General features: G+C 38.7%; 1 protein-coding gene and 1 non-coding gene across 2 annotated transcripts; both read left to right on the top strand.

Annotated features, from left to right (window-relative positions):
• Nucleotides 1–1,433: 1,433 nt before the first annotated feature.
• c2h4orf54 (chromosome 2 C4orf54 homolog) lies at nt 1,434–9,125 on the top strand. Its single transcript, XM_065269747.2, has 2 exons — nt 1,434–6,479; nt 8,683–9,125. Exon 1 carries the CDS (start codon nt 1,817–1,819, stop codon nt 6,452–6,454), a length of 4,638 nt encoding a protein of 1,545 aa, XP_065125819.2. The 5' UTR covers nt 1,434–1,816; the 3' UTR covers nt 6,455–6,479; nt 8,683–9,125.
• A 3,536-nt stretch (nt 9,126–12,661) lies between these two features.
• Nucleotides 12,662–12,733, top strand: trnae-cuc (transfer RNA glutamic acid (anticodon CUC)). The gene has a single exon. It is a non-coding gene; the product is annotated as a tRNA-Glu (tRNA).
• The last annotated feature ends 2,682 nt before the right edge of the window (nt 12,734–15,415 follow it).

Genomic DNA, 15,415 nt, shown 5'->3' with positions numbered 1-15,415 from the left:
TAGGGAACTGCTTTATTTATGATTAATGGATGACATGATTTAACACCTGTTGGATTAATAGGGGGGTTGCTGTAACAGTATCTCAATGCACTTGGACAGACAGGGGCCATTTAAATAGCAAACTAAAATTACCCTGTTTGTGGATGCCTTCGATTCGCATATGTGGGTTTGTGTGTGTGTCCGTGTGTGTATATACGGTTTACAAAAAAGCACAATCGTGAAAACCCTAGAAAGAATGTGTGAACAAAATCAAAACCTTTCTGTTAAATAAATAAATAACTGAAGCTTTAATAGCACCACATTTGATCCATAAACTTAACATGGCAGCTGAAGGAATTAGGTCAGACCCTAGAAGTTGCTGCAGTCATTAAACGTGATATGGCAATCTAAAAAATGTGCCAGCAGCGTGTGTGGTGTGTCTCTCTGTGTGTGTGTACTGCAAAAACAAGCTGCATTATTGCATGCGTTTTAATTTGGAGTTGTGTTCTAATTATAGTTCACGTCATCAGAGCAGAATTATTATACAGACAGATATTCAGATATTTCAGGTGTTAGATAAATATAATCTATAAGTAATAAATTATGACACAACTAAAATATAAAATATATAAAGATAACTATAGTTATATTAGTGTACACACCAATGGATGATAACGTTGTTTTATTTTTAAGCTCTATGAGGTTCTATGTTTGTTATGTTATTCTACACCCTTTAAATTAGAATGGATTTTGATTGTCTGACGATGTTTGATCCTTCGTACAATGGCAAAGTGTCAACCCGGCGATATTGTATAAAGTTTGTGGACTCCTCTATTATCTTAAATGTGTAATGATTTTTAAATCTTCCTTGTTATGAGCTTGCCTTAATTCGCACCTGCTTCCGAGACAGGAACAAGTGACGTATTGTCTATTGCAAGGGGGAGCTGTCCACAGCAGTGGTGCTGACCTTGTTCCAAAAACGATTTCTTATACACCAAAATTAAATCTACAACACCTTAACTATAATTGTAAATGATAAAACAACATGTTTCTCCACGAGTCCCCCACTGTTTGTAACAAATATTCAACTGTATTCATGGTTGCCTCGTGATCCTGCCTCAAAAGAAGCTCACTATAAACCTCGAGTGCCGTTGACAGAACAAAATCCCTCTCATACATTTGGCATGCTGTAACTGTCCAGTTAGGGTGTCAACCTTTCCTTACTAGTACCTCACATGATTAAGAGTGATTATTTGGCCGTTGCATGTTTCTTTTGTTAAGTCACCTCGGGTGCGCACATTGTTGAGGGAGAGGCTTAAGAAGGATTCATTTTTAGCACAAATGTTGTGTCGTGGAGTCAGCCTATGTAACAAAACACTTCACATAACATCCTAGTTCAAAAATAGCCGGTTCTCGTTTCGTCACCGACCCTAAATTTGCAGTCATACGCATTTTAAGTGACAGAGCATAACAACAGGCTATGTCATGGAACGCATGCTCTGTTTGTGTTCGGATAAACCCCCGATCTCGCATTATTACGACAATATCTATGATATTTCCTCGGAGAAAATCGGCGGGGTGGTTTCAGATGATACTGTGAGAGAAAGCAGCCTATTGCTGAAAGGAGCTCCCGCGTGGATGTGTGTGATCTGCGCTGTCACCGCTTGTAAAATGACGGTCTTAAGTGCCACACTAGCAGCTGTGAGTGAAGAAGGCAGCGCAGATCCTCAACCCCACTAGATTTGGACATCAGGCAGTGCAGTAGGGATTCCTGGGGACAAGTGTCTCTTTAAAAATCAAAAACTTTTTAACTACAGCTTCGCATCCAACAAAGCCAATGGCGGCATCGGAGAAAACGCTCATTTACCGAGACGACACTGCTTCATTTAAGAATTTGATTTCCAACAAGGATTTGCGCCTAATAACTCCGCAGGACGAGTCCCATTATGTGGATCTAAACGACTTGCTGGATCTAAAATTAGACAACACAAATGCAGTGAAAGCGACATGTACTGGCGACACAAGTCAAATAATTACTAACAGCGGCACGAGGGATTTATACAAACTCCAAGACGAGCTTGACCGGATTTATTTAAATCCATCAAGTGAAAAAATACACGAATCCAATAATTATTCCGGATGTCAAATGGACTGCAAGCTAAAAGAGAAAGCGGCAAAGTCTTGCTTTATTGAAACAGACCCTTCGAAAGTACATCAAGTCAATAAAAATGACATGGACTGTACCGAATCACATGCCGAACGGGACCTTAATTCAGAGAACGCGCCCGGACAGTTGGAGACACAAGGCACAGACAATGACAATGATCAGTACACAGAACTTTATATGAGCAGCAGCAAAAGTGAATCGGACGACGATGTTACCGTGGTGCTTTCAGATGATGGCACGTCAGAAGTTCATGAAGATGAGTCTCATTATATTACAACCCATGAAATCCAGCTTTTGGAGTTAGACCATGATGTGGATTATGACTATGAAACGGGATCGAGCTGGGACATCGAAGGCGATCACCAGGTCTACTCGTTTGTGGATTATGCTTTTTTAGACAGCGATGAAACGATAGTAACCAAAGAAGCAAGTATGAAAAGGCATCACGCGCAGGCCACGACAAGCGCTGCAGTTGTCAGTAATAAACCGGACTACAATCTCTGTGATTCCGACAAATGTCCCAGCTCAAGCGAGAGCCTGTCAAAAAAACAGAACACCGCCGGGCCGATTCACTTATCCATTAAAGCCACTTCACGCGCTATAAATGAGCCAAGTAACATTCATGACAAACAACGTGGAGATATAAGTCGTTATGTTTTGAAAGAGGTGGATGCAAAAGACGACAAAGCGCGTGACAACGCAAAGTGTTTTATCGCTGTGCCGGGGCGCTTGCACTTTGGCAGCAGACTGAAAAGCAAAGATGTGAACGAGTACTCAAGCGGTGAGTCCAGCGCAGTGAGCGAGCTGGATGACGCAGATAAGGAGGTGCGCAACCTCACTGCCAGATCATTTAAAAGTTTGGCATACCCATATTTCGATGCCATTAACTTTAGTACTTCCAGTGAGTCTTCGGCATCAGAGCATGGACTGGGAATCAACAGGTGGTCGACGTTTGTTGACCTAAAGTATGGCAATGTAAACATGTCTAAATCACGAGATCAAAGTTTTCTAGCTAGTAAAGGCACCACATCAAACTTACAGTTCGCCAGAAAGAAGGACGGTAAGGCAATAACAGGGCTGACATTAACAAGTATGCGAGCGCCCCCCGTTGAGATATTTGCTATCAATGGCAATTTAGTTGGTCGTAAAAACGCATCGTCGAAAAAGATTGAGCTTATGGGGAAGTTTTCACAAGGTCAAAGTGGGGTCATAAGGCTAACCGAAACATTAAATTTTCGGTGTAATGTTAAATCCGGGCAGCCAGAAAATGAAAGGCACGTGAAAACTGCACAAAACGCTGGAGGATCACGTTCCACAGATGAAGTTACAAACACCTTGCCAAGTGCTCAGGAGAGTGAGGCCAGCCAGCAACCCTGCAATACATGGGAAACCATGGAAGACACGCACAAGAAAGCAGTATTCGCATCGAGTCTCCTCAAAAATGTCATCTCCAAGAAAATACAGTTTGAGCAGGAGCGCAAAATGGAGAGGGGCGAGATTTGCGAAACCCACCACGCGCCTTCTCCGTGTTTTGCGACGCACGAACACGAAGCGCAGAAGGAGAAAGTGAAAAGGAACAGTTCCAAAGGGCTGCAGAGGCAAAGCTCGAAATTCTCAGAGGCTGACTCTGACTACACCATCGCCTGCGTGGATGAACTTGGGGACTTCGTGGACAGTAGTTCAAGCGATGCCAAAGACGACGGTCGCAAAGAAGAGGCTTTTACAAGTGCACCAGAAACGAATTCAGAGTCGGCGAATGAAGCTGCGAATGATACTAAAAAAGGAGCATTCGAAGCATCCAAAAGCACTCTGCTTCGAAGCCAAAATAGCGCGTTCAGATCGTGGAAGGACGAGGAGTTAGAGTTTCAAAAGGAAAATAAAAACGATAAAAACCCTGAAGGGAAACTGCAACCGCCGGACGAGTGCCCGAGGGAAACGAACTTAAACGTCGACTCGGCGACCAGCAAACACACTAAAATGTCACATTTGTTCGTGCCAAGTATCCAGCTTCCGTCCGCGGAGAGGGAATGCCAATCGCCGCCGAATATAATTGATTCCGCGCGCGATCAAGGAGAGAAATTGCGCTCAAACACCTTGCACGTTTCAGACGCATCACGCGGCGCTGTAAAATCCAGGTCGCCAGAAATTAAAATTAGTTTACGGAGCGTACGAGACAACAAAAACGACACGTTCGATATCGCGAAGCTGTTAACTCCCAATATAAGCTGTAACGTTGCGGGGCTGTTAAAGACAGCGGATGACACCAGATGCCAAGCGCTCCCTGCTGCGTTAAAGGGTGAGTCGTCGGGTGAGAAAATTCCTCACTTCATAGTCAGAGACATCAGAGATAACAAGGGTAAACTTCAGCCACCTATACACCAGGTTAGAGACGTGCGTAAATTAGTTAAGAGCTTGTACCACTTTGTGCCTTTAGACAGTCAAGACAAGTCTACCCATTTGACTTCAGAAGGGGAGCACAAAACACCAAAGCAGAGCTCAAACCTAAATTCAGCTTCTCTCTCGCCCATAGTGATTAAATGTCAGTCCGTGAATACAAATAGCAATGTCAAGCAATCTGAAAATTTAATAGACTTATCTAACCGAAGATTTTCAGATGATGTACTTGAGCAGGACGCGTCATCCCCACAAGTTCCTACAGAGGGCGCCAAAAATGACAGTACGCAGATCCAAAAAGCAGTTAACACACTGCCTTTAGACAGCCCAAAGCAAGAGGTGACAGCTGGATTAAGAATTGAGGCCAGTACCAATAAACAAGATAAAATGAGCGACATAAGTGAGAAAAAAACTGAACCCAAGATTGCCAACCAGGCTGCCTTGGAGAAATTGCAAGCTGCTGTCAAAACGATGGAGCAGCTGTATGTTTTTGACAAGAAAGAATGGAAGAGAAAAACAGAGCCGCAAAGAATAACGGATAGCCACCTGCTCTCACTTATTGCCAGGGAAGAGCATGGGGGGATGCTGGAGGAACAGGAATGCAATGCTATTGCTCCCACAATAAACACAGATAGGCTTGTGAGACAAGATTCAAACACAGATAAAGCCTCATCTGTTGGACCTCTGCCTGAGATGCCTGCAAAAAAACAAGACAAGGAGACCCCCAACCCATCAACCGCTCCAATCACTCACGAACAGAAAACTGACCCTAAAACACTTATACAGCTAACAGCAACACCCAGTAAGAAAACACCCCTGAGACACAGTCAAAAGCCTTTAGCCACAGCAACAAGTTCAATAAAAACACAGCAAACAGATGTGTCATCACCAGCATCTCTCACTTCCAAGGGCCTGGCACCAAAGTCTCCAAAACTACCGGTGTGCTTGAAGACATCTCAACGAAAGCGCATTATAGAGGAGAGAGAAAGGCCAAATGGCAGTGAGACTGAGTTTGCCCCTCTTCAGTTTACTTCCACAGCAGATTCTGAAAACTACCTAACCATACCTGTGAAGCCCCACGCCACCTCCGCCTTTAAAAAAACGAACAGATCTGGACTCGGGAAAACAGCCGTTCCACCCACGGGAGGTAAAACTGCCAGTCCACCATCTTATCCCAGTCACAGTGAAGTAAGAGGACACAGAGAGATCCATCCGTCCCCAAAGCGATCATCTATTGCCATGGAGACACGGTCCCCAGATACCCCTACTGCCACTATTTACCATACATCTCTGCCTTTTACGATGCAAGCTGCTCAGCCTCAAGTGATATGTTTCTCCCCTGCAGTTCAACCTTCCCCGGTCCAAACAGAGCACTTTCAGCCCACCCAAAGAAAGATGCTTTTGGATCCCACCACTGGAAACTACTACCTGGTGGACACTCCGGTCCAGCCGGTCACCAGGCGTCTTTTTGACCCAGAAACTGGGCAGTATGTGGACATCCCTATGCCTCAGCAGCCTCCAATGACCCCTGTGCCCTTGCCAATATCTCCTCTCGCCCTCAGTCCAGGAGCTTATGGCCATACCTACATGTTTTACCCAGGATACATGCCAACCACAATGATCCCCACCCATTCTATTCAGTCCCATTTGTCAATGCAGTCAGAGGCAGATGAAGAAGCTAAATCCCACATACAAATGGGACAGCAGGAGGATGCGGCTTACATGGAGAGCTCTTACTATATGCCATCTGGGAAATCGTCACAAGCAATGTCCGCAGCCCAACACGTTACCACCGGCAGGTTATCCAACAGTAAGCAGCCTATCATCAGCATAACCTCGCAGCACGGGCCAAGGATCATCGCTCCCCCCTCCTTTGATGGCACAACCATGAGCTTTGTGGTGGAGCATCGGTAAAGGCTTACTCATATTAAATGAAAGTGTAAGTATAGTTTTTCAATACATTTACATGCAGTTAGCATTAGACTTAAGCTGAAAATATAGAAAGAAATATTTGTGTATTATTACAACAAAGTTAGTATGCCGATTTGTTGTTATTAAATCAATAACTACAACGTTGCATTTAAAACCTTTGTGTACAAATGCAATAATACAATACATTTTAAACATCTAATTTAGAATGTATTTAAAATGTATTAAATTTTTCAAACATCAAGAAATATTTTAGTTTTTACAATTTAGAATTTACTTGCAGATTGTTTAGGCTTATAAAGTATCTGCATTGATCAAAATTATAGCAAGGATGTCTAATAATAATTAAAGACATTTATTATAACAGAAGTTCTAGAACTGTAAATATACCATTTAGGCTGAATTACTTGGCACTTTGCAGTGAAAAGATTTCTCATAGATATAAGAATTGCTCCCTCAATTGCTATTTGAAAAGAATTGATGCACATGTGCCTTTTTGGGGTATATTTGCATCTGTAAATTAGGCTTATTCACCCAGAAGTAACAAATCCATTATGGCTACTGTTTTTGTTTTGATGGGTTATTTAAAGTTGTTGGATGCTGAAAGTGAATAGACGCCTATACTATTTTAAAGCATTTGGGTTAGAACCAAGAGGCAACCTTTCGCTCTCTATCGTGAAGCCAACACGGTAGTGACTTAAAGGGATAGTTCACCCAAAAATACAAATTCTGTCATCATTAACTCACCCTCATGTTGTTACAAACCTGTATAAATTTCTTTGTTTTGAGGAACACGAAGGAAGATATTTTGAGGAATGTTTGTAACTAAACCGGTAATGAGCCCCATTCATCTCCATAGTATTCTGTTTTCCTATAAGTGAACAGGGCTCATAATCAGTTTGGTTACAAACATTCCTCAAAATATCTTCCTTTTATGCATTTCTTCAGGTTTGTAACAACATGAGAGTGAGAAAATTATAACAGCATTTTCACTTTTGGGTGAATTATCCCTTTAAACTGCAATTCATCGACTGGCTGCTAGAGACTGGCTCCAAAAGGGAGTCAATCCCATAGATCCCACATGTTAAAACGCTCAACTTTACAGCAGAAATAAACATGTTTACACCCTGATACAAAAAGTGTTTTTGGTCTGTATATCTATTTTGCCCTTCATGACAACTGTGAGGGGGGTGAATGTTTTGTAACTCATCCGTTTAAATTATATTAAGCCTAAAAGTTCTTCATAATTAAGGGCGTGGCCATTGAGTTACGGTGAACTGCCACTGCTGTCACTACCTTCGAGCTAGGCTGGCGCAAGTGATGCCGGGTGACACGATGCCGAGATGGCGACAGCAGACCCCGCCAACTATTGGATTAAAAAAAGCTCTTCACAAACCTATGGGGGTGAAGTCCCGGACACTACGTTCATATTTTTTACAGTCTATGGTTAGAACAGTGGTTTTCAAACTTTTTGCCGTGCACTCCTACTTGTGTAGGGTGCACCCCTCCCAAAGAAAATTCATGACTTAAAGCAATCTCAAATTTAGAATTTGAATTAAACAAAACGTATTAAATTATACAATGTACTGTTGATTGGTAGATATATTTGTCTGAGGTTTAAATTCATGTTTTTAAAAGATATGCACTGGCACCACAATTTGATTGCCTTTAACAAAATTATAAGTTTAGGCTATAATATATCTTATAAAATAGCATTCTCACAGATTTCCCCAAGTGTAATTATATGTCACTACTGTTGGCATAGCATTGGGAGGAGTGAAAGGTTAGCCAGTTTGTAGCATGTGTTTGTGCTGACATATGTTGGACCACCTGCTGTTGGATATCAAGACTCACTGACCTGAGACACTTGGGCTGCAGAAGGGTGAACTTTTTATAGGACAAACTTATCTTAAAGGGAAAGACCCGGAGATGTGCTTTGACTGAAGTGTCTCATGTAAACAAATCAGTCAGAGTACCCTGTGGCACCACAGGGAGAAATGTAAGATGCATAAACTGAAATGATTTTATGACCAATAGTCCAGCTATTATCAAATGTAGGAAGGTTTTAGTGACTACAGGATCATACTTGATTTTTTGGATGACCTAGGTAACTAATCTGTTAGATGATACTGTGCCCTGCATTACTGACATGTACAATCTTGAAATGTACAACTGTTCAGTTACTAATGTATTCTTGTTTTGTTTTTACACAGGAGCCACACTACATCACATTATTGTGCTGAACCTATTCACCATATTTTGGAATCATGATTACCATCACAAACATCATCATAATCATCCTTATCAAAATAACATTGCCCGGTTATTATTGTAGTTCTCCGTTTCAGTATCGCACTTGTGTTGTAAACTGCTTTGTCTCTCAAATCTTTATGAAAGTTGCTGGGAATTGTAGTTGTGCATAATATACAATATAAATTTAGTTTATTGTTAAAAAAAAAGTTTTCTGTTGGCACCTTAAAAAAAATATTAACCAAAGCATGAATCAGTCATATTAGGTAAAGGGTACCCATTTATAAATTGAATGACAATCGCATGCCCACATTTTTTTAAATGCATATGTAAATTACATGGCATTTAATGCACATTAAATGGTTAGTGTTATTTCATTAAATACATAAAGTTTCTTTGTGCATCACTTATCCTTTAACTGAAGTTCTTTTGCTGACCTTGCTTCTCATTACTCTTCCTTTAGAGGCGTTCTGCAAAATGAATGGATTACAATTTTATATTGTATATTTTGTTGTCGTTTCCTGCTGGTATTAAATAGACCACCACATAAAAACACACAATACTGTGTGGATGGTGGGGTGAATTAACATTTTTAGGGGATAGTCCTCTATTTTGTTATGGTACCAGTAAAGTATGAGTGTGTGAACGAATGTGTTCTCCAGATCACTTTGATTTGGTATTGCAGTTCCTTCCGTTCGGCAAAAGTGATAAAGGATCAAGGTCAGGTGAAATGATTTCTGGTAAAGATATGAGAGGTAAGAGCTTTTATGTATTTAAATGCAGCTTACTGCTACTCGGAGTCAAATATCCAGTCACTCTGCCCAAATCTTTTTTTTTTATGATAATAAATAAGAGATTTTAATCTGCAAATACTCAAACTATTTACACTAGATATCACTGTAACTATCTGTTGTATGTTTTATTTTTGCTTGATTTTTCTCTGATTTCTAAAGTGAAATCGAATTGTACCTATTATATGATTGTGTTTTATCGTTTTGATAGCCCTATATTAATTTATCATATAATAAGTTGTCAATATTTCAATAGAAACCGTTTGACAGGGCCAATTACAGTACATTACATCTCCAATTGAAATGAATTGAATTGTTTATAATAAAAATGTATACTTTTTAACTATAAAGAACCATAGCCATCTCAGGAACCGTATACAGTGAAAAAATGGTTCTTGATAGAATTTTTTGCTTAACCTAATGCACTTTTTAAAACCCTTTATTTCAAGAATGTTGTGTAGGTTTACATGAATTGAAATTAATGATTAAATTTAATCCTAGCCCAGACTCAGATATTTCTGTTGCACCAAACTAACAAATCAAACTATCTTAAAATTTGCAATTATTTTAAATGTTTGACAAACAGAGGCAGTCAATTTTGGTACTCTGTTTTTTGGACAAAGCTTGATTTTTTAATTATTGGTGTTCTAAGTATATCAGTGTTGGAGCTGCTGGTCAGTCCGTGAAGTTGTCTTTGAGAAAGTTTGGTGTGCTGTTTTTTCTTAAGCTTGATCAGAATATCAGATCATTTCAATAAGTGACAATGATTTTTTTAAATAAAACATAATAAATGCAGATCAAATCTGTGCACATACAGCACTGTATGTGAAAATGTGTTTAGTGCTTAGTATGCACTGTATGTTGATTATGTGGTCTGTACAGAGGATAATGCAAACGACTTGTAGTGATGTAATTAGGAATCACTTGATGTCACAAAGGCAAAAGTCACATCTTATGAATGATGAATGAGTAAGATTCAAATGATGGCAACGTAATGTTTACAAGGGTAAGAGTCAAGTGTAAAGAAGGGTATGTGTAAGTAAGAATATACTATTGTGTTTGGAAAGAATAAAGACTGAAAATCAACAAAGGATTGCAAAAGAAGAAATGTTTATTAAGATGTTCTTATAAATAAAACTGTTTGCCTAAGCATTATTGTTTTTGATTCCTTTCCTAAAAATAAAGTGACACTGTATTCGTAAAATAGAGTAAATTTTACAAAGATTATACTTAAAAAGTCTATCCAGGAGTGCCGAGGGTGCCCAACACTGTTTGGTATTTAAACTAAAGTTTGAAAATATTAAGAATGAAAGCATGGGTGGGGTTAGATATCGGTGCAGGGAGGGCTTTTATTCTGCCAATAATGCAGCATCCATTTAATAAATATAACAATTTACACTCTGATATTATTGTATCCTGTAAACGTACAGAAATACTGAGGTGCAAATAGTATCTAGCAAATTACGTAAAGTAGAGATAACTGCGGAGACTGCATGCCCTCATCACACCTCAAACCCTGCAGCTATAGAAAAACACAGACGCTTAACAACTTGGCAAACTGTCTAAAGTGAATTGAACATGCAGACTCTCCAAGAAACATTTTAAACTAATTATTTATTCATTTAGAGAATATTAAAGATTTACTCTGTGATGTCACCTCCAGAAACTTTCCGGGCCTATCTAATCTCTTCTTTCTATTTTTCAAAATGTTGCAGATGGGCACTGTTTACATGAGACCATATTAATTGTCTTTACTAAACACAATGGCATTTAAAGAATGACTCCCACAAGCTTCTCCTGTTGTTTGCCAGTATAATGTATGTCTGTCAGCTGGTGATAATTTTAGTTTTATTATCCAAAATGGAGCTTAGAGAAATAATGACTCCATATTAAACACATTGACTAAGTCTGAAGTCTATGTAATACAGCCATAGGTTGGATCAGGAGAATTCATATATGGGAAGTATTAAATCCATATGATAATATGTAAAGTGCAAAGTGTCAATGTGAAAAGATTTCAGTTAAAAGGCTGTCACATATTTCTGGTAACTCTACCAAGAGAGTTTGCTCTGAATTAAGTTTTAACTGTTCTTGTTTTCAATACATTTGTAATATACTTATTTATTGATGCATATATTCAATTAAGTATAATAATTAATAATAATTAATTTAATAATTACATATTATTATATTAAATTACATTAAGTGAAATTCTTTATTTTTAAATAATAATAAATAAATTCTATAGGATTCTATACAAACAACTAAGTTGAATAAAGTTACAAAGTCAATTGATTTATATGGCTTAGTTGTGTTTACTTTACCAAGACATCCTTGTAAAGCAGTTCTTTTTTACCAGAAAATGCAGACTAAAGATTAAACAATGTTTGTGCATGCAAAGATTGTTGATCTTATTGTATGGAAGGAACGTCCCACACTTTTTTTTATTATGTTTTTTTAGTGTTGGTACATTAAAAGCACTGTTACTGTATGGCTGTTATGGTATGAGGTTGATGGAATATTTAAGTTGCTTGTGCTGCGCATGAAACATAATATGGTGTGACATTAAAACTTATGTTGAGAGGCTCTTTTGCAACCATGGCATGTGAACAGTCAGTATATATATATATATACATACATACATATATATATATATATATATATACACACACACACACACACACACAACCACACACACCAAGATTTTTTTTCAAACATTCACTGCTGAAGATAAACATTTTAAGATCTGAGGGGTGACTAATTCTCAGAATAAAGACATATTGGTCTTCTATACAGTAGCCCTACACTCAACCATTTAAAGGCCTTCAACACCCAAAAAAGTAAAAACTGACACAATAAACATAAACATAGAAAATTTTAAATGAAACTGGACTAAAAAAAGACTAAAATCTACTTGAGTCGATGGATACAGTCTTTTGTGTGTGATGAGTCCAGAATGTTTCTGCTAGGTGTGTCCCCAGCTTAAATGTACTTCAGCAACTGAAAAATACTAATATATTATATTATGTAATATTTTATATTATATATTAAAGTTTTCACTGCTTTATCAACTACTTTTGATAAATTATTTTTCAATTATGCTAAAAAATATTTGAGTACACTACCCTTTCAGACATTAGCCACAAGCAGCTCCCTGGTGGTCTAGTGGTTAGGATTCGGCGCTCTCACCGCCGCGGCCCGGGTTCGATTCCCGGTCAGGGAACGAGCACTTTTGGAATCTAGTCGATGGTTAGAGACTCGTAGCCTGACTATGTCAGACTCTCTACTTCAGCTAAATTTCGGCTTTCAACCAGAAAGTTGCCGGTTCGTATCTCACGGCCCACTGCTTTGGATGTGGATTTGGCTGTATTTACTACTCAGCTGGATGTGTTAAATGCATAGGTAAAATTTCGAGTATGAGTTACCATACATTGGCAAATACATCACTTTCAAGTACTTTTTGAAATTAAGTTTTGAATAATTAAATGCTATGAACAAAGATGTGTAAAATTAATTTAAACTTTCATGACTTTAGAGGTTTGAAACAATATATTAGATAGGGGTTCCATCCAAACGTGAAGTGAATCTTTTTAAATTCGCAAAAAAGAGGTGCGTTTCCATTAATTCGTTCGAGGAATGACGGTGGTATTGGTAACCTAGTAACCAACAGTAAACAAAACACGCATGAAAAATGGAAACAGGACGGCATATAGGGAATGTGGAGTTGACGTCACACCGTGTGGCATTATGAGTAATCCGCCATATTTGCAGGATCGCCTCCTATCCCGCTGTATTTGAGTTAGTGTGTTGGAGGTTGTTTTTGTATTTTCTGTCGAGATTTTAATAAACTTCGATATGTTTGGTCAGTACTGCTCGATCAAGAACTGCCACAGCAGGTCACACGATCGTTCAGGGAGGAAACTGAACAACGGAATACGTTTTTTCAGCTTTTATTTAGGGGGAAGCCGGTGGAGGAGCTGACGAAAAGACGCCAGATCGCGTGGTTTACCTGCCGCAATCAGGATTAAATTTTTACTTTTCAAAAAAAATCCCTGCATCAGCGAGAGTGTGTTTGCTGCATTTTCAGTCATTCAGTAATTGTGATTAATAAAAGCAGAACCACTTAAATTGTCTTGTTTTTATGCTAACACTGTCAAACTAACTTGTAAATGTAAATTATGTAACGTTATTTCTTCATTTCTGATCAACCTAAAATAAATCTTTAGACAATTTTGACGATTATAACAAATATTTTTTATTAAATGCAATTGCTCAAACCCACTGCTTGTGACTCTTTAAAATGACATAACGTTAGCTAAATATTTAGCATTTTGTTTGTTTTAATAACTTGGCCAAGAACAGAAGTGCCATCTTATGAACATGTGTTGATTCATTGCACAGAATACAACGGATATTTTTTTTTATAGAATCATTAAGATACTTAGGTATTAATACATTGTAAGTAAATGGCATATTTCTTTTAGCTGGTTTGCCAACCGTCATAAAACTCCGAAAGAAGAATGTCATCTTACTATGAGCTTGAAGGGATTTATAGCTCTTAACCTCCTGCAAAGTGTATGCACTCAATCCAAAAACAAGGTAATAATAACAGATTTGTGAGCGGAGGTAGTGCGTCTGGATCCGTAATCCAGTCATATGGATCTGTTTATTTGTCCAAATAAAGTTTTTTGGCAGTAGCACTTAGTTTTTCCCGATAGGGTCCCTTTTCTTTTTCTTTCAAACTCCTCAATTTCTTCGGTTCTTCTTCAAGTTTACCTAGTTTTAGCTTAACACACCCACAATTAAATGGCATAGCGGTCGGCGGTGCCTCTAAATATGGCGCCCACGTCCCATAATGCAACACTGCGGTGACGTACATTAACATTCCCTATAGTCACGATGGGGCAAGTTGTACATTTATTTGCAGTGCAGCTTGTAATTGGCAAACTGAATGCTTTTGATGCAGGTTCTAGCAGCAAGGACATTAAGACGACGCATGTATCCATCACCATGATTTTTTGCGCATTTTGAAGTATCGCATCAAAAACAAATTTCGATAAAAAAAATCCTTTAATTCGCAAAAAAAAAAAAAAAGTTTTTACGCTCGCTTGAGGTGGTTTTTGATTCTATGCGAAAAAAGAGTAAATGCGAATAAAGGGAGATGGGACCGATCGTCTAGCTGTTTCCGCTGGAGTTGTTTTAACCATATATGGGGCTCGACGTCTTCGCAATGTCTTTGCTGCTTGTGTGCCTTCATCAAAAATGCATTCAGTTTGGCAATTACAAGCTGCACAGTTAAAAAATTAATAACTTGTTTCATCGTAACTACATGCAGTCCTGTCTCCATTTTCCACGCGTACGTTGTTTTGTTTACTGTTGCAAGGTTACTAGGTTACCGATACCACTGTCATTCGCTCAAACAACTTGATGGAAGCGCACCTAATTCGCTTTTTTGTGGGGGGGTTTTGTGTGCAAATCTCGTTATCATGATTTTTTTATGCATTTTGAAGTATCACATCAAAAACGAGTGATATAAACGACAAATTTCGATTATAAATCCCTTAATTTGAAAAAAAAAAAACGTTTTTACGCTCTCTTGAGGTGTTTTTTGATTTATGCGAAAAAGAGAAGATGCGAATAATGGGAGATGTAAACGCATTTGTCGAATTAATTCTGATGTAGCGAACATTAAACCCACAGGACCGACCGTCTAGCTGTTTCCGCTGGAGTTGTTTTACCATATATGGGGCTCGATGTCGTCTAATGTCCTTGCTGCTTGTTTGCCTTCATCAAAAATGCATTCAGTTTGGCAATTACAAGCTGCACAGTTAATAAATTAATAACTTGTATCGTCGTAACTACATGCAGTCCTGTCTCCATTTTCCACGCGTACGTTGTTTTGTTT

Source organism: Paramisgurnus dabryanus, chromosome 2 (assembly GCF_030506205.2).
Source record: "Paramisgurnus dabryanus chromosome 2, PD_genome_1.1, whole genome shotgun sequence".
Lineage (NCBI taxonomy): Eukaryota > Metazoa > Chordata > Actinopteri > Cypriniformes > Cobitidae > Paramisgurnus > Paramisgurnus dabryanus.
Note: the sequence above shows the minus strand (reverse complement) of the source record. Positions and strands in the feature narration are given on the sequence as shown.

What these genes read in the sequence shown, in the direction of transcription:
- c2h4orf54 (XM_065269747.2), top strand. Translation starts at nt 1,817, where the DNA reads ATGGCGGCATCGGAGAAAACGCTCATTTACCGAGACGACACTGCTTCA.